Below are 26,112 nucleotides of genomic sequence, written 5' to 3'. Positions count from 1 at the left end.
ATGGGATGGACGGATAGAGGGGTTGTGAACATAAAATACAGCATAGGTTGGGAACTTTTATTAGAAGGAAGAGAACCAACATGACTACCTTTAGATCCATCCATGCTCTGGATGACATGCAACCCTGTCAGCATTTCATAATCAGGGAACATTTCAAGTGATGTTTGCAACTTCTTTGGCTAGGGAATGGCTTCATTAGTCACAGACTTTCCACAGCTGAAATATTCAAGTGGATTGAACCCAGCCATCCAATATTATATGCTATGTTTTTGAATTTATCTCAACATGATTACTAGTATTTTCTAGACTGAATGTATACACTCTATTCATTACTTTTAATTACCTAACTCTCAATAACACTCAATAGCTACACTTCACCCTGTATGCAAGCAACTGTCAGTTCTACTTGCTCATAAGCCAGGCTTCTTTAACTTAATCAAACGATCCCTTTGTTCAATAACTAAAGAACATGGTGACAAAGAGTGCCCATTTGTCCTTACCTTTTGTGATGCTCTTGTAGCCACTCGCATTGAAGCCATTCCATCCCATTTGGGGGAGGAAAAAAGGGACAATTTGCTGTCTGTGCCAAGAAGTCACTGGACAAAGGCTTTGAACAAATGGACCTTCCTGTTACATGGAACCAGTCATTTCACTTATTCATTATATGCAGTCAAAGTTGCCTTTTTTGCTCTTTGGGTTTCTAGGCAATGGACAATGAAGCCTGAGGCTAGTAATTTAAAACATGAAAGAATGTCAAGCAGCTGACTTTGTGCCACTCCAGGGAAAGTGAATGGCTATTTTCCAAGGCTGCTATTTGCAACCCCCTCCAGGGTTATAACGAGAAGGCGAAACATATATCAGACAACAGCATTGTTCAGCTTGCCAAATATAAGAAGGCTGCTTCAGATATTGCTTTGTCTTGCCATCATGTTGCCCATAAACCCAGAGCACAATGCAACAGTGTTGGTCTGTGCATTGTGTGTGGGTCACAAAAGTAGTTCTCTTAGCAGAACAGAATACTTCTTTTTAAACCTTAGAGATTGAATAAGGTTTGTTTTCCTTTATTTGTTTCACATTGTTATATCTGATTTGTATTTTGTTGCTGCTGCTGTTAAGTCATTTCCAATTTATAGCAAGGGTTTGCTTGCCAAGATTTATTCAGCAGGAGTTTGTTTTTGTTTTCTACTGAGGCTTGAGAAAGTGTGACTTACCTAAGACCGCTCAGTGGTTTCCATGGCTGAGCAGGAGTTTGAACTCTAGTCTCCAAGTGGCATAATTCAATACTCAAATGTTATTTATTTATTTATTTATTTATTTATTTCTATTCCTCAGTTTTGTTTTCTGAACAAAACTCAAAGTGGCTTACAATATTAAAAGCAAAATGATTTACAATTTAAAACCTAACACATAAAGGCATTAAAATAGAATATAGAGATGTTCATAACAAATAGTTAAAATCACTTAAACCATTAAAAACTATTAAGATATTTCCAACACTACACAGCACCGCCTAACTCATTCTTTAAAACATTCTTCTTCAAAAGCTAAAGAAAGGGTTTAGATCGCCATCAGCTTTATAATAAATACTCACCAGCTTTCAAACTATAACCTATACTTTTGTGTGTGTGTGTCAGGAGCAACTTGAGAAACTCCAAGTCACTTCTGGTGTGAGAGAATTGGCAATCTGCAAGGACATTGCCCAGGGGATGCCTGAATGTGTTACCATCCTTGGGAGGCTTCTCTCATGTCCCCACATGAGAAGCTGGAGCTGACAGATGGCAGCTCACCCCACTCCCCAGATTTGAACCTCCAGCCTTTCAGTCAGCAGACCTGCCAGCATAAGGGTTTAACCCAATGTGCCACCGGGGGCTCCTATAACCTATTCTTTAACATAGATATTGAAGGACATTGTTAACCACTCAGGCAAAAAAACACAAAACAATATGTTGATTCTGAAAATCTATCTTTATGGAGGCCAAATGGAAAGTCTGATTATCATTTAACCAGGATTCTGGATTCTGAAATACAGTGTACAACGGACGATCCGACCTCTGACCACCAACTGTATAGCTGCCACCAATTTACACCAGTCAGTCCAATTGACCACCTGAGTTAGTCGTCAGAGCCACTCAAATTGGAAAGAAAAACTCTGATATAAAGGGAGTTGGCTGCTGTTCAAACAGGCCCCCTTATTATATTCGTGCACAGAAAGCCACACTGACCATGGTGAAGTGAGGAAAAAAAACAACAGATTTATAAAGTTTATTTGAACTGGAACAAGAAGGTTTTTCAGATGCTATGAGAGAGGTACAGACACTTATTTGTTACAGCAGTTGTCAAGTTGTTTCTTTACAGTAAATGGTTCATTCACAAAACAATATTCACTCACGGGGCTTTTCAGAACTCTTGGTTCTCCCCATTAGAGGATCACAAAACACCAGCACTCTTGTCTTTCAGAGGCTATTTTTAAAACTCAGCACTTCTCCCCGAAGGCTGCTTCTAACTTTTAAAATCCTCCCTCACAGAGGTTTCTCTCTCTTGCCTAAAATACTTCCTTTCTCTTTACCCAACTCCTCCCTGATTCAGATTACTGCACCCTGTTCCCCTCTGCCTTCTGATACTTACTTTACTTTTGCGCTTGTATACCGCTAATATCTCAGCCTAAGTCGGCGACTCATTGCGGTTTACAACACTTAAAAAACAGTATTCAGTTTAAAAGCATAAAACACATATACAATACAAATTATTGGGCCACCAATAATAATCCCATGCATCTCGTAACTGGAATCGCAATCCAAAATTCATGCTATGCAAAACTCTCTAATCCAGTGGTTCTCAACCTGGGGTCCCCAGATGTTTTTGGCCTTCAACTCCCAGAAATCCTAACAGCTGGTAAACTGGCTGGGATTTCTGGGAGTTGTAAGCCAAAACACCTGGGAACCCACAGGTTGAGAACCACTGCTCTAATCTCTTCACCAGTTAAGCATCTCTACCATATACGGAGTGGGTGCTCCTTCCTCCCTTTTGCTTAGACAAGGCCTTTTCTTCTAGGGCCTATAAATCCTCACACACCATCCCTTCAAGGTAGCCCCTTTCCATTACACAGTGCAACTGTCCACATGGGTGGCTGAGATAGTGATACCTTTGCTTTCTAAAAGGTCAGTGCATACAATTTTTGTGTCTCACACAATATTATTTTAAAATAGTGTATTAAATGAGTTAATGTATATTAGATAAAGGGGGATCCAAAATCCAAAACACTTCTGATCCCAAGTATTTTGGGTAAGAAACCAGGTATGGCCTTACTATTGTTGTGTGTGTGTGTGTGTGCACGTGCGCGTGTGTTTGTGTTTAAGAGAAGCTATCCTCAATCCTCATAGAGGCAGTTAAAACCATTGTCAATGTTTCTCAAGACCAGAATGTTATATTTATCTCAATGTTGAACTAAAGTTTCAAACGAAAAGAGTTCAAAACACCAGTTACTCATAGAACCCCACTAGTGATCACAGTGTCATCTCCAAAGAAAGCTAATGGAAACCTTCATTAAAGAAACCTTATCAAGAAAAAACTATGACGGGGACACTAAGTTGGAGTCAAATTGAAGGCACAGGGCAACAACAATTTCTTCTCAGCTTCATTCTTAGAATGGGGTTCTCTAACTTAATATTTCCCAGTGTGTTGGATTACATTTCAATATGTTGAATGTTGTGGTGAGCATTATGGATAGTAGATTGTAGAAGGCTGCTCAAAATGTTTAGGAAAATTCTGGATGTTTTCCTCTCCTCTTGGCACTTTCTGGCTGAAACACTTTGTTTACTCATTTCAAACCTCTGTCTCAACATCACTGAATACCCAACCTGACTGACAACCAATAAAATAAGCCCATTAAATTTTTAAAGAGCAAAATGAAATACCTAACAAGAAGCTCTTTAACAAGATAGGTACCAACTTGTTTCATAAAAAAAAGTTTCCACAGAAAATTGTGATCAGGAAGATTCTGCAAATGCCTTTCTAAAAACAAATTGCCCTTTAAACGCCTCATAAACACTATGGAGTTACAAATACATTTCATAGGAAGATGGGTTTTTTCAAAAGTAGTTTGCCATGATATGGCTTAGTCAACCAAGATGTCACGAATTCCTAACTTTTGCTTCACTGGCATATAAAAATCTATGACATAATGCAGCAGGATCTTTTGATGGCATTAAGCACTAGTGGATTTTATCTTAATTGGAGCCACAGGTGAGAAGACCCTCAGTAGTTGTTGTTTTCTGAATATCATTTCTTGGACAGGGTCAATTTATTGCGCTAAGAGGGACTCAAAAACAGGAGAGATTTGCTGTGAGGTTGTAAAAGCAGGTGTGAGACCTTAGCAGAGAAATGACTAGTTACATTGAAACAGCATGCAGACAGGATGCTAAATTAGTTCATAGACTATATAACGCCTCTTACAGTTAAGATTATTTCTGTGTTTATAGTGGCTTATGTTATATATAAAAGAATCACAAGTATACCTTGCCTAATGGATTAGGTTAGAGACCACCACCATAAAAAGTAGGGGGGGGGGGAAATGGACAAAGAGAAATCAAAGATAATGTGAAGTTGAATGGGGAAACAGGATTAACTGAAATCTTGTAAAGACAGCATATTTGTTCATGCAATTAATGCTAATTTAACAATGAAGCAAATCATAATTGTAGACTTTCTTCTCTAAAGGTATTTTAAACAGAGGTTGGATGGCCATCTGTCAGGGGTGCTTTGAATGTGATTTTCCTGCTTCTTGGCAGGAGCCTGGACTGGATGGCCCATAAGGTCTCTTCCAGTTCTGTGATTCTATGATTCTATGACAGGGGTCCTCAAACTTTTTAAACAGAGGGCCAGGTCACAGCCCCTCAAACTGTTGGAGGGCCAGATTATAGTTTGGAAAAAAATATGAAAGAATTCCTATGCACACTGCGCATATCTTATTTGTAGTGCAAAAAAACACTAAAAACAATACAATAATTAAAATGAATAACAATTTTAACAAATATAAACTTACTAGCATTTCAATGGGAAGTGTGGGCCTGCTTTTGGCTGATGAGATAGGATTGTTGTTCTGTGATTTCAAGTCATTTCAGACTTAGATTGACCCTGACTGAGCGAGTTTGAGAACCCCTGTTCTATGTTTTTCATTTGTGAGCAACCTTACTTTCTGCTCACTCATTTCTTGCTTGTTATAGAGATCTTAAGAAGCATGGTGGATCAGGCTTACAGGGTGCCATGTGTTGTTTTCTGCTCCAGTTGTTTTCTTTTCCCCTGTACTTTATGACAGGGCTGGCCAACTGGTAGCCCATGATCCACATTCAGTCCCTTTCTATCGTCATTTCTCCCCAACCCCAGGGTGGAAACTACTGCCCTGACTTTCACTGTTCCTTCAGTGACTTTGCCGCTATCATTTAAAGAAAAAACATGTAGTTGTATGCACGGCATTGAGGCATTAATGCTTATGCTCCAGATGATTGGAAAAGTCACCCCAGGCTGCTTCTTTCACAGCTTCCTTCTCAGGCAATGCACCCTGCTCAAATTCTAGTTGACAAATTACACCAAAATAATCTGAGCTGTATAGTCAGGGAGACTTTGTGAGAGTTGGCTATGCTTTAACTATAGAATTTTTCCATTTACAAAAAGATGAGTGGAAAATTGAGTTAAACCATCACCTTTGTGGGCTATTTTTGATATATTTTCCATTGTTGGGAATCCTACCCACTCCTGAAAATCAGCCTGAGGATTATTTCATTATGTGGCATTTGAAGGGCTTGGGGTGGGTATCCAGAAGGCTTTAAGGGCCTCTCATTTCATGCTTGGGACTGCATGTGGACCCCAGGTCACTCTTTCCTACCTCGGCTCTAGAAATTGGGATTATTCAATGAAGCTATTTGATAGAAGATTCAAGATAGACAAAAAAAGAATGCTTCTTCATAGATATATAGCTTCATCCTGATAAAACTCCCTGCCAGTCATAATGACAGCCATCTTTATTTTGTTTGCCTTCAAGTCATTTCTGACTTATGGTGACCCTAAGATAAAACTATCATGGGCTTTCCTTGAAAGATTTGTTCAGAGGAGGTTTTCCCTTTCCTTCTTCTGAAGCTGAAAGAATGAATGTGCCCAAGGTCACCCAATGGGTTTCCATGGCCAAGCAGAGATCCAAACCCTGATCTCCAAGTGTCATAGTCCAACACTAAAATCTCTGGCAGCTCTCTTAGCTGTTTGCAAAAGGCGATTAGGCAAACAAGACAATTCATGTTATTAGTTCATAGTATATGCTACTAACTTCTGAAATCTTTTTGTCTAAGATTTTGGGGCACTTATTGTCTAGTTTTGTGTATCACTTTATGGTTGATGACATGCTACAGCGCTATCCCATAATTCCAATTTATGTATTTAATTAGTTTTGTTTCTGTTTTTCTTCTAATGTGGTAATCAGAGTGTACAAATTAAAAAAGCAATTAAAGACATCTGAAATCATATTACATGAGCAGCATAGCCATTTCACGTTCTTCTAACATTACAAAGAACTTCCTGATGGTAGAGCTGTTTGACAGTGGCCTACACTGTCAGAGTGTGGTAGAGTCTCTTCCTTTGGAGATTTTAAATAGATTGCCACTGGTTGAGAGTGTCTGATGACAGAATGAACTGGATGACCCAAGTGGTTTATAGTTCTATGATTCTACCCCAGCCAGTTAAAAGCCAGTTTCAATAAGAAGGTCTTTGCCTGCTAAGAAAACGAGAACAGAGAGGGTTCCAGCCAGGCCTCCCTGATAGAACGGTCTTGTAGCCTAAGAGCAGCCACCAAGTTCCCAGTCTCCTCTGTCCTCATAAGAGAAGTCTAGAAGGGTTCTGAGACAGAAAAAGGTCTTCCACTGAAGTTTAGAAAGCAGGCTTATATGGAGGGGTGGTGAATAGTTCTTTACTGGAGAATGTCAGACCTGCTCTCATCTCCTACACAATATATATGACAGGGCTGGCCAACTGGTAGCCCATGATCCACATTCAGTCCCTTTCTATCATCATTTCTCCCCAACCCCAGGGTGGAAACTATTGCCCTGACTTTCACTGCTCCTTCACTTGTGTCTGTTGTAGAGAAGTAAAAACCCATCAAACCCAAAGTTGGTGGCTTAGTATCTGATCATTTATCTTGCCCTTTCAGCTGGTGTTTCTGGCATCAGCAAATGTCTCCTTCAGGAAACTAGTGGTTTTCTGAAGATGCTGAATCAGACCATGACAGTAACAGTGTCTAGCTAGCTAGCCTCTGGGGTTTCAGTGTTAGATAAATAATTTGACAGTTGACTGCAGTTGTCCGAAAGTACTGCAAGCAGTAAATAAGTTTCATGAGGGCTGATCTTCAAGGGTGGCTTGGCGGAGGACTGCCTTGAAGTTTCTATAGTTTATGTCCTGTGGAGTTAGAAACAAGCATCTGTAGAGAGAATTGCAGACATCGGGAAGATGATAGCTAGCAGGAGGGGCAATTACACTACTAGAAAGCCTTCTGAAAAGGAAACGGATTGCCATGTGTGTTTATCTGTGGCATCCAGTCCATGCGAACACAGATTTAGACAGTGTGTACAATAGAGGTTTCCCTCTCTGTTGCTGAAGGGACAGTTCTCATTTCAGGAAAAATATTAAAACACTAAAAGAAAGTGAGTTGCTTTTTTGTGAATATAATGAATACCCCTGAGAAACCAGATTTCCTCTTCTTCACAGCCATTATTTTGTATTGATTTATAAAGTCACCTGTTGCTCTTGGTGTTTCCCAAGAGCAATTGTTTCAGAATCATTGCAACATAAAGTTAATAGAGTTGAACCACAGCCGATGACCTCACTTAGTGAACATTTTCTGTCCTCCATGGAATACCACCTCAATGTACTTCCTAGTCAGTCTTTGGTATCTGCTTGCTTAGTAAGAACAGAGAGTCTTGGCAAGGTTTCTGGCAGAGTACTCGCCTTGCCTAACCTGTCACAATATTACCTCCCTTTAAGAGCTAATGAGAATTAGAAATCCCAGGCTTCCATAGTTTGGGATCATGGGAGTTATAGGGAAATAGTAGCACTACAGTTCTGTATTCCCAGTATTCCTGAGGTTGTACTCCAGAACACTTTTCAGGCTCAATCAGGATTTTTTCGGTTTTCCCACCTTCTTGTGGCAATACTGATGTCCCTAGGTAGCTAATCAAATATGAATGTGTGAGGAGGTCATAGAAAATTCAGAACTAGACATTACCTTTTATCTATATTATCTTTGCTGCTCCACCCAGACTTTCACAAATGCAAATCTGCCCAAACATCAATGTTGATAGGGATAGAACTGTTCAGAAACAAAACATGATAGTGCCTCTGAAGCTCATTTTGCATTATAAACAGCAGGAAGATCTCCTAGGAAAACACTTCGACTTTCTTAAAGGCTCATAAGCACAAAGAAAATACTTTGTTTAGCTCTAAAATAGTTGCATAAATTGTATTAAGGCACATTGGGAAATACGATTTATACAAAACGTCACTTTATTTGGGTAAAAAGAATCAATGGATAAGGAGCACAGGGCAAATAAATTTTTCTTTCTTCTTTTAAAATGCATAGAGGGAGCGTATTTAGGAAGAGTTAAAGAAAAAGAAAGGAGCTGTTTATTTTAGGGATCACGATTGTGTGTGAGTGTGAGAGAGTAAATGTCATTGCTGATCATAAATTTTTACATCTATACAAATACAGATAGGGAAAGAAATATAAATGAGGTAAAAGAATGAAATAGGAAATTGCTCCCACCCCATAACTTCTCTCTTGTCCACGTCGGATAATAAAGGCAGCCCTTCCTCCGCTCCTTCCTCACCTTCTATTTCAACCCAAGCGGCACTTATCAGTAACCATATTTGGTGCTTGAAGAAGAACAGGACTATTTTAATAGGGGCTTCCTGTAATCTCTCTATCAATCCTCAGCAGACTTGTTTGGGAACCTCCTATTAAAAATGGATGTCGCCACTTTGCTCTGCTTCAAGCACCCAAAATGGTATGGAGCCAAAGCATCTCCAGCATTGACCCATGGATAAGTCAACACGGTTGTTTTGGTGCCATTTCAATGTATAGTTTGCTCTGGTCCAACAGGGAACTCTGAGGTTATGAAGAGTGAGAAGCGACTGAACGAATAAACAACAATTTAAAACCAGCATTTATACCAAATACATTTGCTGCTTCTCTGAATGCCATTTCTTTTTTTCTTTTCCCCTCTCCATGGTCTTCAGTCTATGGCCCACTAAGCTTTTTAATGACAGGATTCAACCCTTAGTGTAAAAAAATATATAATTCTTGATTATTAAATTTAAAAGGATTTAGCCATTGCTAAAGCCAGAGCTTTAATTAAAAAATCATTTCTACTGGGATACGAAATACACAGCCTTAATTGGTGAGATTCTGCTTGCCTGGGGATTTATTAACCTATGAGCAGGGTTAAATTCACATGAGCTTCTTTGGTGAAACCGAACATCCTACTTTTCCCATTTCATTAGACTTGTTCTGTTTTGAAAATTAGATGGAATTGGGTCATCTACAAATGGGAGTATAAAAGAACCATTAAAACTCTACCTAACTTGGTAGCTTGAGTGCTTCTTAAATTAGGAAGAACATTAGGAAAAACTTTCTGATTGTGAGACCTGTTCAGCAATGGAACTCTTTGCCCTGGAGTGTGATGGAGGCTCCTTCTTTTAAGCAGAGGCTTTATGGCCATCTGTCAAGGGTGCATTGAATGTGATTTTCTGGCCCAACTTACCTGTCTGAACGTGTCTCCCCTTACAAACCATCATGGACTCTAAGATCATCTGGGGAGGCCCTGCTCTCGGTCCGGGCTTCATCTCAAGTACATTTGGCGGGGACGAGAGACAGGGCCTTCTCAGTGGTGGCCCCTCAGCTATGGAACACCCTCCCTAGGGAGATTAGATCTGCTCCCTTCCGCTTAACATCCCTTGAGAGGTTTGCCAGGATAAATATCTGAAGTTACCAAGGGAGGAATTCTGGACTGAGAGCTCTACTACTACTGTATAATATTTTACCTGGCTATTTGGTTTTTCTAAACTTGATCTCCATAAATCACTGTTGATGCATTCATCTCTTCAAGACCATTCTAGTCTGAATTCTTTGAGGATGACAAGTGTTGGAAGTTGTCAAATTAATTTCTTTGAACCACATATCTGTGGTCGGCCTCTCTAGTTGTTCTAACCTTGCTGAACTTGGCCAGTTTCACAATTCCCAGGAAAATCCAGTTTACAGCTGAACTGCTGCTCATCAGATTTCTTTCTGAGGTGCATCCCAGAGGTGTATGGCTTCAAATGGCTTACCTCATCAATATTTATCAAATGGCTTGCCTCATCATTGGGAATTATTACAAAGAAGCTCCCTTTGTTGCTTGCATCAAGAAAGTAAAGGGGTCGTGGAGGAAAGTTGGTAGAGAATGTTTGTCCTGAAGCACAGCCTGTGAAGTTGGCTACATTTAAAAAGTTGACTGTAATACATTGGCGACTTTGCTTCTTATGAATAATAGATATGCTTTCTGTGAACATAACCCAACAGACCAAGAACCAAGGGAAATCAGGAAAGTGTTTTCACAGAAAATCTATGGGGGAAAAAAATGGGAGATGATTATTAAAGAAGGGACATTAGGTAGTTTGGAACATATGTTGCATCTAATATTCTGCTTTTCACTGTCTACTTTTGACTATAGTCCCCATGGATTGAGAGAGAACACAAAGTCTTGAGTTATTTCACAAACATTAAACATTTTGGAGTTTTGGAAAATGACTGAGATTGCATGAGAAGTAAGTGGATGTATGTGTATGAAAGATAATATGTTTGTGCATGTATGCATATTAGAATTTACATGTGTGTATTATGTGTACTACGACTGCTATCTATTCTCCCATAGAGTATCATCTATTTTAAGAGATAACCTTAAACTGAGTCTGTTTGGTGGCTTGTTCTGTCCAGGTCCATTTTAAAGACCCATAAAAAGGCAACACAGAGGTATTTGGCCAACATACTGAAACCAGAATCTTCTGAGTCCATTGTGCTAGTAGGTACCCTTTTGGGGATCATGCAATGGCAACAAGGTAAAGCAGACATAGCTGTTGCTATCAGCATTGTTTAAAGAAGGAGAAGATCCAACGTATTGTTGAAGGCTTTCATGGCAGGAATCACTGGGTTGTTGTAGGGTTTTCGGTATATGGCCATGTTCTAGAAGCATTATCTCCTGACGTTTTTCCTGCATCTATGGCAAGCACAACCTCGGAGAATGCTTGCCATAGATGCAGGCGAAACATCAGGAGAGAATGCTTCTAGAACATGGCCATAAAGCCCGAAAAACCTACAACAACCCAAGGAGAAGGTTATTTGCTCTGAGTAGCATACTCAGACAATAGTGATCACCTTTTACTTCCATTGTGAAGGCTGCACTTTTGTTGCTTTCCTTTGGCACCTTTGCTTTCCCTACAACTGTATGAGAGCATCAATAGGATTGTAGCCCAAAGAAGCACATAGGTCACATGGTCTTAGAATTCCCCACCATGGAAATCTAAGACATTGTGACTTACATGCTTGCACAAACTAGAATTTAGTTCCCAATTCAACCTTCCTTGAATTTAGTTCCCAATTGTGCTTTCGGTTCTATTTGATTTTATACTGTTTTCCACAGTTATATTCTGTTTGCCATCCAATTTATTTATGTCATAATCTTTGGAATACTTTCTTTGGGGAGTTGCAAAAATCAGAGGCAGTGAAACTTCTGAGCTGATTCACGCATAAGTGATAGGAAAATTAGCATTATTTTGGTTAACAGTCAGCCTAATGTGACCTGACATATGACTTCCATACTAGTTGAAAGGGAAGTGTTTGGTTCTGATCTTTCACGCTAGACGAGCACATCAAAATAGGCTTTAGCATTTTGAAAAGGCCAAAGAGTTTATTTATATTTTATGCTGCAGATGTGTTATTAAGCTGCAGAGGATCAACATGATGTGTGGAGTCCACTGGAAATGCAAGCCAGCAGAACTGTTTGCAGCTGCAGTTTGCTGAATAGTTAAGACCAGATAGAGCTTTCTTATGGTGATTTCCAAATATTCTGGGTTTCTAAAGCTTTTCAGATCAACCTATGACCTGAGCAGATGGCGGAGAGCTAGAAACCTGATTGCTACTATTGCTATATATCCTTACTGATGCAGTCATACAGGCAGTGGGTAGAGGGAGGGGAGGTTTGTTCCAGAAACCAATGGAGGTGTACTGAATCCTTGTGAGCTTAGTGCATAAAGAACTCTCTCATACCCTCAAAAGGTAGGGTCTCTGCCCAGCATCAAAGGAATGTTGTCCCCAATGCCAGCATTTCTCTTAGCAGGATTAGTGGCTAATGTTTCATCTAAGGTAAAGGTTTCCCCTTCCATTAAGTCTAGTCGTGTCCAGCTCCAGGGGATGGTGCTCATCTCCATGTCTAAGCTTTGGCTCTCTGGATGTTTTGGAGTTTAACTTCCACAATTCCTAACAGTCGGTAGGCTGTTAGGAATTGTGGGAGTTGAACTCCAAAACACCCAGAGGGCCGAAGTTCACCCATGTCTATTCTGGAAACATGGGTATTTTTTGTTTTAATACTTTTTCTATGGTTTTATGGATCTCAATGTATGAACTATAGAAACTATACATCTCAATCTACAGATCTATTGATATCAATCCTGCCGCCTTGCAGGACGTCATGTATGAAAAAATTATCCTGTTACTGGTTTACATTTCCAACAAGTATTTTTCAAGTGTGGGTTCATTTTGGCTATATTTACAGGTGCCATGTAATATTCATAGAACATTATAAATGTTTTCCAACAGTGAGTAATTTCTGAATATTTTTATTTTTACTTTCCAGGGGCATTTCCACTTGCCTAGACTAATTGTACAGCCAATATTTCTGTTCCGTTTTAGCATGCATTCTTTGATATATTCATCTTATGTGTGTAGATTTAGCAGTAAGGCATAGATTGTGGATAGTTCTTTATTTCTTGTAATATTTTGTTGAATCAGTCTTTTCTTCCTCAAATTCTATGTGTATGTCCTTTTGATATTGGCTTGTAATGTTTTGCATTTTAACTGGCTTTATCTCTTTCTTATTTTGACAATTAAAATATTGACATAAATTCACAAAATGTAAGACTTTGACATTTTGTGAATTTTGTGTATATACTGTATATATTTATCTGTTGCAAGTTGCATCTGTTGAAAGTTGCTTTTTCCAAACTAAAGAGAATGCATCACTGAAATGGTGAAATAGTTATAGATTTGGAGGATGATGTTTTGAAAGGAATTTCCATTTGAAAGAAATAAGAACAAATAAAAATGTAGAAGCATGAAGATATTAGCATTAAAGGGAGAGGGGGTGGTATTTTGTTTGTGTTCCAGTACAAGCTTAATCATTCCTATTCAAGAACATATACTTTAATAGTTGGCTGCTATGTTTACTTAAACCATTAGTCACTTGATGCTTTGAATTCAGTTTGAGATACCATATAAAGCCCTGATGTCTGTGTCCTGATGCTCTGTTTCCTTATGACTGCCCTCTGGTGCCCAGAATATCAACATGTCTGAAAACTGTCAGCTGCTTTATATAGAACAGCCTCCTCCAGGGATGTAGCCATGCTGCAGAATGGTATCAGTTTGACACCACTTTAACTGTTACAGCTCAGTGCTATATAATTCTGGGAATTGTAGTTTTGCAAGAGAGTTAGCCTTCTTTTTCAGAAAACTCTGGTGCCACATTGCATTTTGAATCCCAGAATTCTATAGCATTGAGCCATAGAAGTTAAAGTGGTGTCAAACTGTTCCCATTCTGCAGTGTGGCTACATTTAAAACTGGCATCCACAGGACTTCACCTTCCATAATCCCCCATCCAGCTGACTTGAGCGATGAGGAAAATGGTATTTCATTCTATCTGGGTCTTGCCGTGTCAGGGATGACTGATGTCCAAGCTTGTTGCTTATATTTTTTTGTAGTGATTTAGTTATTACTGGAACTCATTGATGCAGAAGAGGGCATTGCACTCAATCATATGGCTTGTGCTGTCAGTATTGTATACATTGTACCTAGAACAGAGCTGCTGCTAAAAATGCCCATTCTGATCCTCAGGGTGAGACCAAGCTGTGCTGGCTCTTAGGAAGAAGGAAGCAGCCCAATGCCCTTACCAGAGGACATCCATACTTACCCCAAACCACTCTATGCAATACATTTCACAGTGTCCTGAACCCATTTAAAAAAAAAAAAAACAGAAGCAGAAGAAAAATAGAATAATACCTTGGGCCACCAATGCTTACACCTGACAGGAAAAAGAAAATTATGGTGGGGGTAAAGGTTTGGTCTGACCACTCCAAAAACCCAGTTGTGCACAGAAGATGCTGTCCCAACTGATCTGAAATCCCAAGAGATAGGCTGGTAGTGGTGAAGACAAAAGAGACAAAAACTGGATAACACCCAATAGAATCCACAGGGGGAAAAGGGAGATATGTCTTCAAGCACTTGGTAGACGGCTCCTTTTATGCTGGAAGAAAGCCAACATATTTCAGCCTTTATATATTTCAGTGGCCTTCTTCAGGAGTTGCATAAAAACATAACAATAAACATAAAATGAAAAGGGCACTGCATAACTATAATAATACATACAGAATATGTCATAATGCATGTCATTCTAATCTTTGTATGCTGCTTAAAGCCTATACATACTGATGATAAATCCTAACCTACAGAAATGTCTGGAGCCAAATAGTTCATTCCATTTCCAAGGCAGAAAAGAAACTGGAACTTAGAGACGTGTTTCTTTTTCTTTTTTTCTGATGGAGATGGCAAGCCAGAATTTCGATGCCCAAATTTGTGCCTAGGACCATTCTCTTACCCAGTACATGTTCTACTACTGTGGGTAAAGTGGAAGGACCGAAAAGAGATTGTGTCCTACAGGGTGTTTGCTGGACTTTCCCTGTTCCCTTTATTTTAACCAAGGCAGTGTGTAAAATGGAAGAATGGGAGTACGAATCCATTTTCTCATGTTTCACTGTCCTTGCAATAAGCAGCCCTCTCTCATTGGAGTTTTTGCTGAGAATGAGCAAATGTGTCCTTAACTGCATTTGAATATCAATATTTTTCTTGAATCAAGCACCCTCCAGATTTGCTTGTTTTAATTTCTATCCTGCCTTTTTCACAGTATGGGACCCAAGGCAGCTCACAGCAATTTGTTAAAAGCAAAATGCTATTAAAATTAGACAAAATGTAATATAAAATACAAAATAATACACAACTTCATACAAATATACAAGTCGTCAGATTTTTAAAAGATGTTTTAAATTGTTCTTAAAAAGCCGTAACAATATAATCAGCTCTCCACATTTGTGGGTGTGATTATTCATAGTTTGGTAATAATATTCTCTCTAGGAATCTTTAGAAAATCACACTGGAGGACCTGGAGTTTCCTAGAGAAAACACCTCTTGAGGAATCTCAAGGTCCTCTAGTGCAGTGGTTCTCAACCTGGGGTCCCCAGATGTTTTTGGCCTACAATTCCCAGAAATCCCAGCCAGTTTAGCAGCTGTTAGGTCGGATTTCTGGGAGTTGAAGGCCAAAAACATCTGGGGACCCCAGGTTGAGAACCACTGCTCTAGTGTGAATCTATGATTATTCTTTGGCATGATGTTGCTGACTTGCAGTTCCTAGCATTTACCACAATTGACTATGTTGGCTACCACTTCAGGGACGTCCAGTTTAACAACGTTTAAGAGCTGCATAGAGGAGCCTCTGGTGGCGCACTGGGTTAAACCGCTGAACTGCTGAACTTGCTTACCGAAAGGTTGCAGGTTCAAATCCGGGAGCAGCGTGAGCTCCCGCTGTTAGCCCCAGCTTCTACCAACCTAGCAATTTGAAAACATGCAAATGTGAGTAGATCAATAGGTACCATTACAGCAGGAAGGTAACAGCACTCCATGCTGTCATGCCGGCTACATGACCTTGGAGATGTCTACAGACAACGCCGGCTCTTCAGCTTAGAAATAGAGATGAGCACCACACCCCAGAGACAGACACACTTGGACTTAATGTCAGGGGAAAACCTTTACCTTTACTAAGAGCTGCGTGATTTTGACTGATCTCTGAAAAAATCACCAGTGGCAGAATGTCTTATGCCTTTGTCATGGATTGAGCTTCCGTTTTTCTCCATAAGTGCTGAACCTTCGACTTTGCAGAATGGATGGGGTATATGGCCACAGAGAAAACAGCAGATCAATACATTCTAAAAGGTTCTTGAAACAAGAGGACAGAATGGGAAAATGGGAAAGGGTGGCTTACTCCTCTTAGCAATTGTTTATTGATTTGGGATAAGATCAGCTGAGGGTTCCAGCAGTGAGGATGCATTACTGCAATAGCAGCAAAGTTGAGTGAGCCAGAGTACAAGTATTGTGTTCCTAGTTGGTTTGCTGCAAAAACACTCAGTTCTGAAGCACTGGGAAACCTCTGAAATGCTGCAAGCAGAGGAGTGAAGACATGTTCAGAATGTAGTCGGTGGAATAGCAGAGAGCAAACATCAGATAGGGAGTTCTGTGCATTTCTGATGTTGGCCTAGACTGCGTAATGCCATCACTAATGAAGGATTTTACACATCTTCATTTCACTTTCAAGACACACAGGCTCAATTGTAGACACATCTCATCCATGGCTGCAATCAATACTGAGTGTGCCTTGTGCTGCGGACCCGAGTGGCATGTAATTATGAGACTGTATTGATTTCCCCTGCAAAGCGGTTGCTAACGTACAAAAAGCAGCTTGACTTTCAAATGACTGGCCTTTTCTTTCCCTGAGAAAATTAACATGGCTCAGAGAAAGCTCTAAATTCTGTACTGGGATTTGAAATCATGCTGTGGAACAATGGAAGGGGCATGTCACCCCTGCCCTGTTACAAATCTTGATCACTGCAGATGGCTTTGCAGGCATCCTACTTTGGCTGCCTTGGAAAAAGACTTGGACCTCAATCCAGGTGGCTTGAATGGTGAATTCTGATTGAATAGCAAGGCCGCCAAATGCATTCTTATTGGAAGCTGTTTCCTTTGCTGCCCAACAAGCAACAATCAAGAAAGATGAAGTAGAAGAGCCTCAACCTGATTCTATAGATGCCTCATCAAGCATAATATGTTAATATGCAATTATATTTGTGGCTCATATAAAACTAATAATGGTTATAAATGACTTTGCATATTATGTAATTATTATAGCTATCATAACCATTTACTTATGTACAAGTAAATCAACAATGAAGCAACACAACATTAACAAAACACAAATAGCTTTGTGTATATGATATATGCGCTGTATGTGTGTGTGGAAACATATATACAGGTGAAGGAAGGAGCAATAAAAATATAAAGGAACCCAAAAGAAAAACAAGTTATCTATATAGACTACAGAAGAATAGAATATAAAATAAAGCAAACTGACAAATACATAATCTAAGTATATGAGATGATAAAACTCCAAAAGCATTTATTTATTTATTTATTTGTTTGTTTATCGTGTTGGGAGTGAACCAAAACAGTTGTATTGCATTAAAAAACAGACAAACAAACAAACAAAACACAAAGTTTGCAGACTTAGTATTCTATTATATGTCCTTTGACCAGTAGCTAGCCACTTGGAGTGCCTCTGGTGTTGCTGCAAGAAGGTCTTCCATTGTGCATGTGGCACGGCTCAGGTTGTATTGCAATAGGTGGTCAGTGGTTTGCTCTTCTCCACACTCGCATGTCGTGGATTCCACTTTGTAGCGCCATTTCTTAAGATTGGCTCTGCATCTTGTGGTGCCAGAATGCAGTCTGTTCAGCACCTTCCAAGTCGCCCAGTCTTCTGTATGCCCAAAAGCCTTGAAAAAGAAGGAAGTTTTAATTACAACTTAAAATTGAAGGAAGGAGCAACCTGCAAATATTTAGGAAGGTAATTCCAGGAATGTGATGCAATGAGCGAGAAAGGATAACGACGACAAACTGTTGGTTGAATGAGAACCTTATAATTTATGAGATGTTCAGATAACACTAAATGAGTTGTGGGAATTCAAAATCATCTTGGTAAACTGGAGAGCTGGGCCAAAGTTCACAAAATGTATTTCAACAGAGATAAATGTAAAGTAGTACATCTAGACAGTCATCATGGTCTTGTGATTTGAGTTTTGGACTATGGTGACTGAATCACCACTCAGCCACAGAAACCTGTTGGGCAAAATTGGGCAAGACACATTCTGTCAGCTTCCAAAGAAGGCAAAGGCAAACCCCCTCTAGAGAAAACTTGCCAAGGAAACCCCATGATAGGTTCACTTTAGTGTCAACATAAGTCAGAAATTACTTTGAGGGTACACAACAACAACAACAACAACACTATATCTAGGCTGAAAACATGAAATGCTCAAATATAGGATGGGTTGAGGTATCTAAGGGTATTAGTAGACCACAAGCTAAACCAGAGTTAACAATGTAATGCACGCAGTAATTGTGCATTGATGCTTGAGCAGGGGTTAGAACTAGATGGCCCTTCCATCTCCTAGATTCTATTATTATCATCAGAACTATCAGAGCTTACTTTTCAAAAAGAAATCATCAACTCTGGAAAAGTGATATAGTATAGAGGTGAAACAATTAAAAATCAGGAACTCTATTTTTTTTTCTCAGTCATGAGTTCACATGTTGGCCTGCAGAATGGCATTGTTACTTAGCCTCAGTCTTCCATTTGCATTATGGAAACAATAATATTGTCCTGCATTATTCTTCCAGTCATTTTGGAGTGGTCTTTCTCTCATACAACTAGCTTTCTGAGATGCATGTAGTTATTATATATTTTTCTTGATCCCAGAAGTTTTATTCTAGGTACAGTTCTATTATTCTCTCAAAAGTTTTGATGCTTATTCTCATGGGCCTTGCAATCTTTCTGATTCTACCAGTGGATTAGCTGTGGTGTCTAAATAGGATCTTGAAATTTAGTGCACAACAGAAATCAGAGTGTTTACTTCTGTGGCGTACTCATGAGCTTTTCTAGAAGCGTTTTGGCCATTTGGAGCTCAAGATGTTAGGCGAAAACTGATCCACCTGAGCTTCTATTAATGTGGAACCAAATAGTCAAAGATGGCACAACTCTTTTTGGCCCTTGTTACAACACACCCTAAGGTCCTTTTGAGTATATAATCAGTTGTTGAACCATGGTTTTACTGACTTCATATAGTTTCATGTTCATTGAAATTTTACTCTACCTAAGCTTCGTGACATTCACTGCTCCTTAGAATAACATTTCATAGTTTGAAACTTACTCAACTATTGATGCGGATTGGGTTCTTCTGTTCTATAAACCCAGAACAAGATGAAATGAATTAACCATTGGATGTATTCTCTATTGCATTGGTTCCTAGCTTTTAGTTCTCCAGGTGTTTTGGACTTTAGCTCTCAAAATTCCCAATAGTTGGTTAGGATGATTGGGGCTTATGGAAGTTGAAATCCTAAAATCTGAAGAACCAAAGGTTGGGAACCTCTATTCCATAGGAATAGTACATCTAGAGAGTAAATAGTACATCTAGAGAGTAAATTACATAGGAGTAAATAGTAGGGAAGGTCATGGTAAATGGCTGAATGTCATAAAACCGTCATCGAAATGACTTTTGAGGCACCATCCTGCTGTGCATATTACACAGAGATCTCTGAATTGCCAGAATATTTTACCTGAACATCTTTGTTGATTTCTTCCCACCCTACCCTACCCTACCCTACCCTCTGTCCCCTTTCTCTTATAGCAGCAAAGGAGGGAGAAAGAGTTAAGGAAACAGCAAGAAAGAGAGCAGCGCAGACATTATGAAGAGCAAATGCGCCGAGAAGAAGAGAGGAGACGTGCTGAGCATGAGCAGGTAACTCACATCAGCTCTTAGATGAGTTTGTATTTATTAATGGAAACACTGATTCTCAGGGTGAAAACTCTGTTCTGCAACCCGATATACACTCAGTAGGCAACATCGGTTTGTTACAACTTCTTCACTAAGTACCCATGTTTCCTAACATTTCTATGGTATTCACAGTTTATGGTCTACATCTTGTTAGTTCCACCTGGAGTAGAATCATTGAATCAGTGGAACTTACATAGGTTTTGACTTATCAAACTTCTATTAATTTAGTGGATTTTTATTTATTTATTTTACTGTATTTATATCCCGTCCTTCGCACTCTGAATGAGTCTCAGGGCAGCCTTACAATTGGATCAAGTGAGCATTTGGAGCTAACAGTTTGATTTTGGACTTTGTGTTTAGCTGCATGTTTAAATGGAATCCTTGCTATAATGCATCTTAACATGCAGTGTCCTGATAACTTTGATGCAAGGACTTCTTTGTGAATAGAAATGATGAGCAAGGCCCTAGTCTGGGCTTTCTCCCTCTGGAGGAGTGGCACTTTTGTGTGGTGGCATCACAATTGTGGAATGCTCTCTTCACCTCTCTCCATGGCACCTGCCTTTAGGCAACAATCTCATGGATTTATTAAGGAGCAGGTGTTGTTTAATATAATAGTACTCCATTTGTAGAAAAAAAACCCTTAGAGTAGTGCTGTGAGCTTGTCAAGCAGACAAGCTTTTTAAGAACCATTTAGTGGATCTTAATTACTGCTGATCTTAGTTTATCCACCGCAGTGCTACAATTTGTCAATTTTTTATTGGATTGGTGCAGTTGGCACATCCTTTGCATGAGAAGGTTTCAGGTTGAGCCTCAACATCTCCTTTTAAGAGACTGAGGTAAGAGATGTTGGAGAAGACCACTACCAGATCCAAGTGGAATTTTTATGTTCAGATCTCTCCAGCAACAGTCGAACAGATCTGATTAAATTATGATAAGCTTTTCAACACTGTGTGATTATATTCAATCATATATCACACTCTTGACTGTTTTGCAACTGTGGACAATTCAAAGTGTCATAGGCTGGTGGTCCAAAATAAATTTATAGGAGACTAGTCTCCTGTGAAAAATAAGTCAACCACATCTGATAGTTGAGAAGCACTGGGCTAGAATGCTTCCCTATTTAACTATTGCCTGGTCACAGCCCTGAACTTAACAGAACAATTTATTTTGTTCTTGGCAGAAGCTGATTTTGGCTTTCTTCGGCTAACTGCATTATTTCTCAATAAGTGTCTAATTCCTTGATTTCCCCATCCTATACAAACCAGGTCTCCTTGGTATTTCTGCAGTTTCTCCTTCTTATGTGGTCACTCCTTTCTCTTTGGAATTATGGTTCTTTCTTTTCTCTTCTTTTTCTCTCCTTTCCCCCTCTTCTCTGCTGCCACATCTCCAGGAATACATCAGGCGACAGTTAGAGGAAGAACAGAGGCAGTTAGAAATCCTGCAGCAACAATTATTGCAGGAACAAGCTCTACTTCTGGTAATGGGAAGGCAGGATCTATTTCCAGCCTTTTCTTTGTGTACTGAGAGTGCGTGCCATATGCCTATATGTACCTGTGTCTTCAAGCTTTTAGGATTGCCACCTTTTCTGGAGAATCCTCCTTCCACAAACAGCTAAATTTATTCAAATGTTGGCATATTCAAATTTTATTCACATTTCTAGCACACTCAGAATTTTGATAAGTTGTTAGTGAAGGAATGGCCCACATTGATTTAGCAAATGTGTATGGCATTTGTGTATATGTATGTGGTGTAACTAAATGTTGGAGCCCCTGTGGCACAGTGGGTTAAACCACTGAGCTGCTGAACTTGCTAACTGGAAGGTCACAGGTTCAAATCTGGGGAGTGCTCCATTATGTCATGCCGGCCACATGACCTTGGAGGTGTCTATGGACAATGCCGGCTCTTCGGCTGAGAAATGGAGATGGGCACCAACCCCCTGAGTCAGACACAGCTGGACTTAATATCATGGGAAAACCTTTACCTTTAACCTCAATGCATTGTTAAGTCTGAGGTAAAGCACAGTTTGAATAACTGAGAATAACTACACTATGCCCTCAATTTTCAAGGAGCTAAGGGGTGCAGGACCCCCATAAAAATGGGGAAACCACAAATTTAAAAGACTGATTTTAACATTTAATGCAGGGATATAAAAAGTGATTTTTATAGGCTGTGTGTGGCCTCTGGGTCCCACTTTTCTAACTCCAGAAACCCCACATCAATCTCCAGCCCCTATTAGGGAGTTCGGGGGTGGGGAACAGATTGGCACCCAAGTCCTATACAGTTTTCCAATGCGGTGTAATGAAATGGTGTAAAACACGAATGTGACTGACTCTTCAGCTGCAAATATTTTCTATTGAAAGCAACCATGGGCTGGGTAATGGATTGGAGACATGGTCCAAACACGTTTACATCTCCTTCTTCTTGTACCAAGGCCCCAGTGTAATTTTTGCCCCCTCCAAGAACTTCTGCCAGCTATAAAAGAGGAAACAGCACAACCTGTAACTAACTCTAAGGATGAGGGGGAAATAATATTGTGCCTTTGGCATGGAAATTTGCTATATGGCCAATGCATTCTTTATAAAGGGAGTCATTTGGGATTCAGAGCCAGTGCATTGGCAAGAAATGGAAGTGTCCCCAAGGAATAAGTGCTCCGAAATACAGGTTAAAGGTGCCCCCACTGCAGCTCCCATCACAATTCTCCTGTCAACAGGCAAGCTGGCATATTCCCCTTCCGCTTCAGGATTTTAGAAACCCTGAAGGACAAATGTGGGCTTGCCAGGGAGAGTGTGCTTAAAAAGCAAACCAAAAAATGGAAACAAATCAAAAGGCTCCAGAAGTCGTTTCTAACTTTAAAACTCCTCAAAGTGGCAATCTTGAAAGGCTAGGCCAGCATGAGTGTGGAGAGTCATAATGAAGAGGTATTTTTTGAAGTTCTGTCTTGAAATACTTCCCTATTCCATTCAACTCCCAGACAAGAGAAGTACGGCATGTGATATTGGTTTCTCCCTTGAATGCAAACCTCAGCCAAGCTGCAAATGTTTTTTCTCCTTCCTTTCTGTCAGTAACAGGGAGGACTCATTGCTTGCAATCCTTTGCTGTGCATGCTTTTCATTGCTTGCTCTCTTTCTAAAATGTTCACCATCTTCCTGACATGAACATATTCTTCAGAGGCCTGCCGCTGTATTTATGTTATAGCTCTGAATGGAAAACTGATGGCAGCGTCTGAAATTGTTCTTGCTTCCTGTAATTTCTATTTGGTTTTATGAGGGTTGATGGCATATTTCATATCCAGCCTGCCTAGCTTTACGTGCCTGGCAGGAGTACATTGCCTTATTGTGCTGCTTACTGTGTTGTTGTTTTGTTGCTAAAGTTCCTGCATATACATGCGTTCACTTATACACTGAAGTTAAATTTAAATCTTATCACTATTTTGAATGGAAACTTGTCATTTTAAAACAGGCAGTATTTTATTTATTCGTTGATAAACATGAGTTGTTGACACCTTCATGCCTTATCTCCGTTCCCCAGTTGGATCTATTAAATGTATGGGCAGGTTATGCAAATCCTTCCTTGCATAAATAATGATGTTTCTGCCAATGAGTTTCATAATCCTAATACGGAGTTTGGAAATAAGTTACAGGTAATAGAGTCACAGGCCCCCCCTGGTGGCGCAGCAGGTTAAACCGCTGAGCTGTTGAACTTGCTGACCGAAAGGTTGGTGGTTCGAATCCGGGGAGCAGGGTGAGCTCCTGTTGTTAGGCCCAGCTTTTGCGAACCTAGCAGTTCAAAAACATGCAAATGTGAGTAGATCAATAGGTACCACTTCTGCAGGAAGGTAACAGCGCTCCTTGCATTCACGCTGGCCTTGGAGGTGTCTATGGAAAATGCCAGCTCTTCGGCTTAGAAATGGAGATGAGCACCACCCCCCAGAGTGGGCCACGGCTAGACTTAATGTCAGGGGAAACCTTTACCCTTACTTAATATAGTCACCTGTAACCCATGAAGATATAGTTTAAGTAATGAAGATGAAGCTGTATTAATCATAAAGAGAGCAGGGAACAACAACAACATTTATTTCTTTTTTTTTTCCAAATAATTTTTATTAAACATTTTATAAATCAACACAGGGAAAGAGGGGGAACAATAACAAGAGGATAGAAAAGAAGGAAGGGTAGCACAAAAACACAACAACAAAAAACACCTAAACTAATCTAAAATGACCTCCACTCCAACCTCAGGATCTTCTCACTCTACTTCTCCAACTTACTTATCTATTCTTGTCCTCTAAAACTTTTATCTTTAAGTTTCTTTTCGTAGTCATAGAAAAAGGTCCAGTCTGTTCTCTTTAGCGATTTTCCAGTATTTCTTCTCATCAAAAAAGTTAGTTCATCCATGTCTCTTGTTTCTTTAACTTTCTCCAACCATTCTTCAATGGTCGGTATTTGGTCATTCTTCCAATATTTGGCAAAAACAATCCTTGCCGCTGTAGTGTAGTATGTAAATAATTTGTCTTCATTCTCATCCAGTTTAAAATCCGAATCTGTAAATCCCAATAAATAATACTCAGGTTTCTTTTTGAATCTCTTCTTCAACATCTTTTGTGTTTCCTCATGGACCGAAGCCCAAAACTTAGTTGTATCCTTACAAGTCCACCACATATGGTAGAATGTGCCTGTTTGTTCCCCACATTTCCAACATTTATCTGAGACATTTTGATACATATGACTAAGTTTATTCGGTGTCAAATACCATCTATAAAACATTTTATACCAATTTTCTTTCAGGTCCATGGCATATGTATATTTCAACTTTTTGTTCCATATTTGCTCCCATTCTCTAAACTGGATGGGTCGTCTTAAATTTTCGGCCCACTTAATCATACATGTTTTCACCTGTTCAGTTTCCGTTTGCCATTGGACCAATTTATTATAGAGTATTGTCACTGTTTTCTTTTGTATTCTTAATACTTTATCCCATGTGTTTTCTTCCCAGTCAAAACCAATTTTTTGATCTTGTTTGAAATATTCTTTAATTTGTAAATAATGTAACCAAGTTATATTGCCATAAGAGTTCTTGAGTTGTTCAAAAGATTTAATCTCCATTTTCCCTTTTACCAAGATGTCCTTATATCTTGGCCAAACCCTCCATCCTAACAATCTTCTTTGATGTGCCTCCATTGCTGAGACCCACAATGGTGTGTTTTTGTAAAAGAGAGCTTTATATCTCGTCCATGTCCTCAGTAGGGAGGCTCGCACACAATGATTACCAATTTTTTTTTCTTTTAATTCTCTATTATACCAAACATATGCGTGCCATCCTACTCTCAGGTCATGACCTTCTAAATTTAAACACTTTTCTTTGTCTAACGTCATCCAGTCTCTTATCCATGACAGAGCACATGCCTCATGATAAGTCTTCAAATCAGGAAATCCCAACCCTCCTCTAGATTTTTTATCTATCAGATTTATGTAGTTTATTCTTGGCCTTTTTCCTTTCCAGACAAATTTCAATAAATCCTTCTTCCATTTTTTGAATAGGGTTTGATTTCTTATTATCGGAATATTTTGAAATAGAAATATAAGTTTTGGTAGAACATTCATCTTTATTAAAGATATCCGGCCAAGAAGTGATAGGTTTAAAGAGTTCCATTTTAGTAGATCTTTTTGAATTTTCTTCCAAACTATTTTGTAATTATTCTTCAGAAGTTGACCATTTCTCGCTGTAATCCAGACTCCGAGGTATCTAATTTTCTTAACACTCTCTATCCCCACTTGTTGTTGTATCTTTGCTTGTTTCTCCTTTTCCACATTCTTAAATAGGAGCTTTGTTTTCTTCATATTCATTTTAAAGCCTGCCACTTTTCCGAATTGTTCTATTTTAGTCATCCAATTTTGTAAATTTTTCTCCGGATCCTCAATTGTTCCTAATAGATCATCCGCAAACGCTCGTATCTTGTATTCAAATTTTCCAATTTTCGCTCCTTTTATCTTTTCATCTTCTCTAATTTTCTTCATTAGGATCTCCACTGCCATTATGAAAATCAATGGGGATAATGGGCACCCTTGCCTGGTACCCTTTGCTATTTCAAATTCTTGTGTCATTTGACCATTTATTTTCACTTT

General features: G+C 39.3%; 1 protein-coding gene across 6 annotated transcripts in view; it reads left to right on the top strand.

Annotated features, from left to right (window-relative positions):
- Window positions 1–26,112, top strand: part of TNIK (TRAF2 and NCK interacting kinase) — a 308,720-nt gene that overhangs the window by 207,847 nt on the left and 74,761 nt on the right. For 3 of the 6 annotated variants that reach the window (XM_060767529.2, XM_060767525.2, XM_060767523.2), the window contains exons 13-14: window positions 19,844–19,954; window positions 21,381–21,467. In XM_060767529.2, the coding sequence (XP_060623512.1) occupies window positions 19,844–19,954; window positions 21,381–21,467 (198 nt within the window). The remainder of the gene's footprint in view (window positions 1–19,843; window positions 19,955–21,380; window positions 21,468–26,112) is intronic. The other 3 variants (XM_060767526.2, XM_060767528.2, XM_060767524.2) reach the window with 2 other exon arrangements.

Source organism: Anolis sagrei, chromosome 3, assembly GCF_037176765.1.
Source record: "Anolis sagrei isolate rAnoSag1 chromosome 3, rAnoSag1.mat, whole genome shotgun sequence".
Taxonomy (NCBI): Eukaryota; Metazoa; Chordata; class Lepidosauria; order Squamata; family Dactyloidae; genus Anolis; species Anolis sagrei.
The sequence above is the reverse complement of the archived record's forward strand: the minus strand, read 5'-3'. Positions and strand labels throughout refer to the sequence as shown.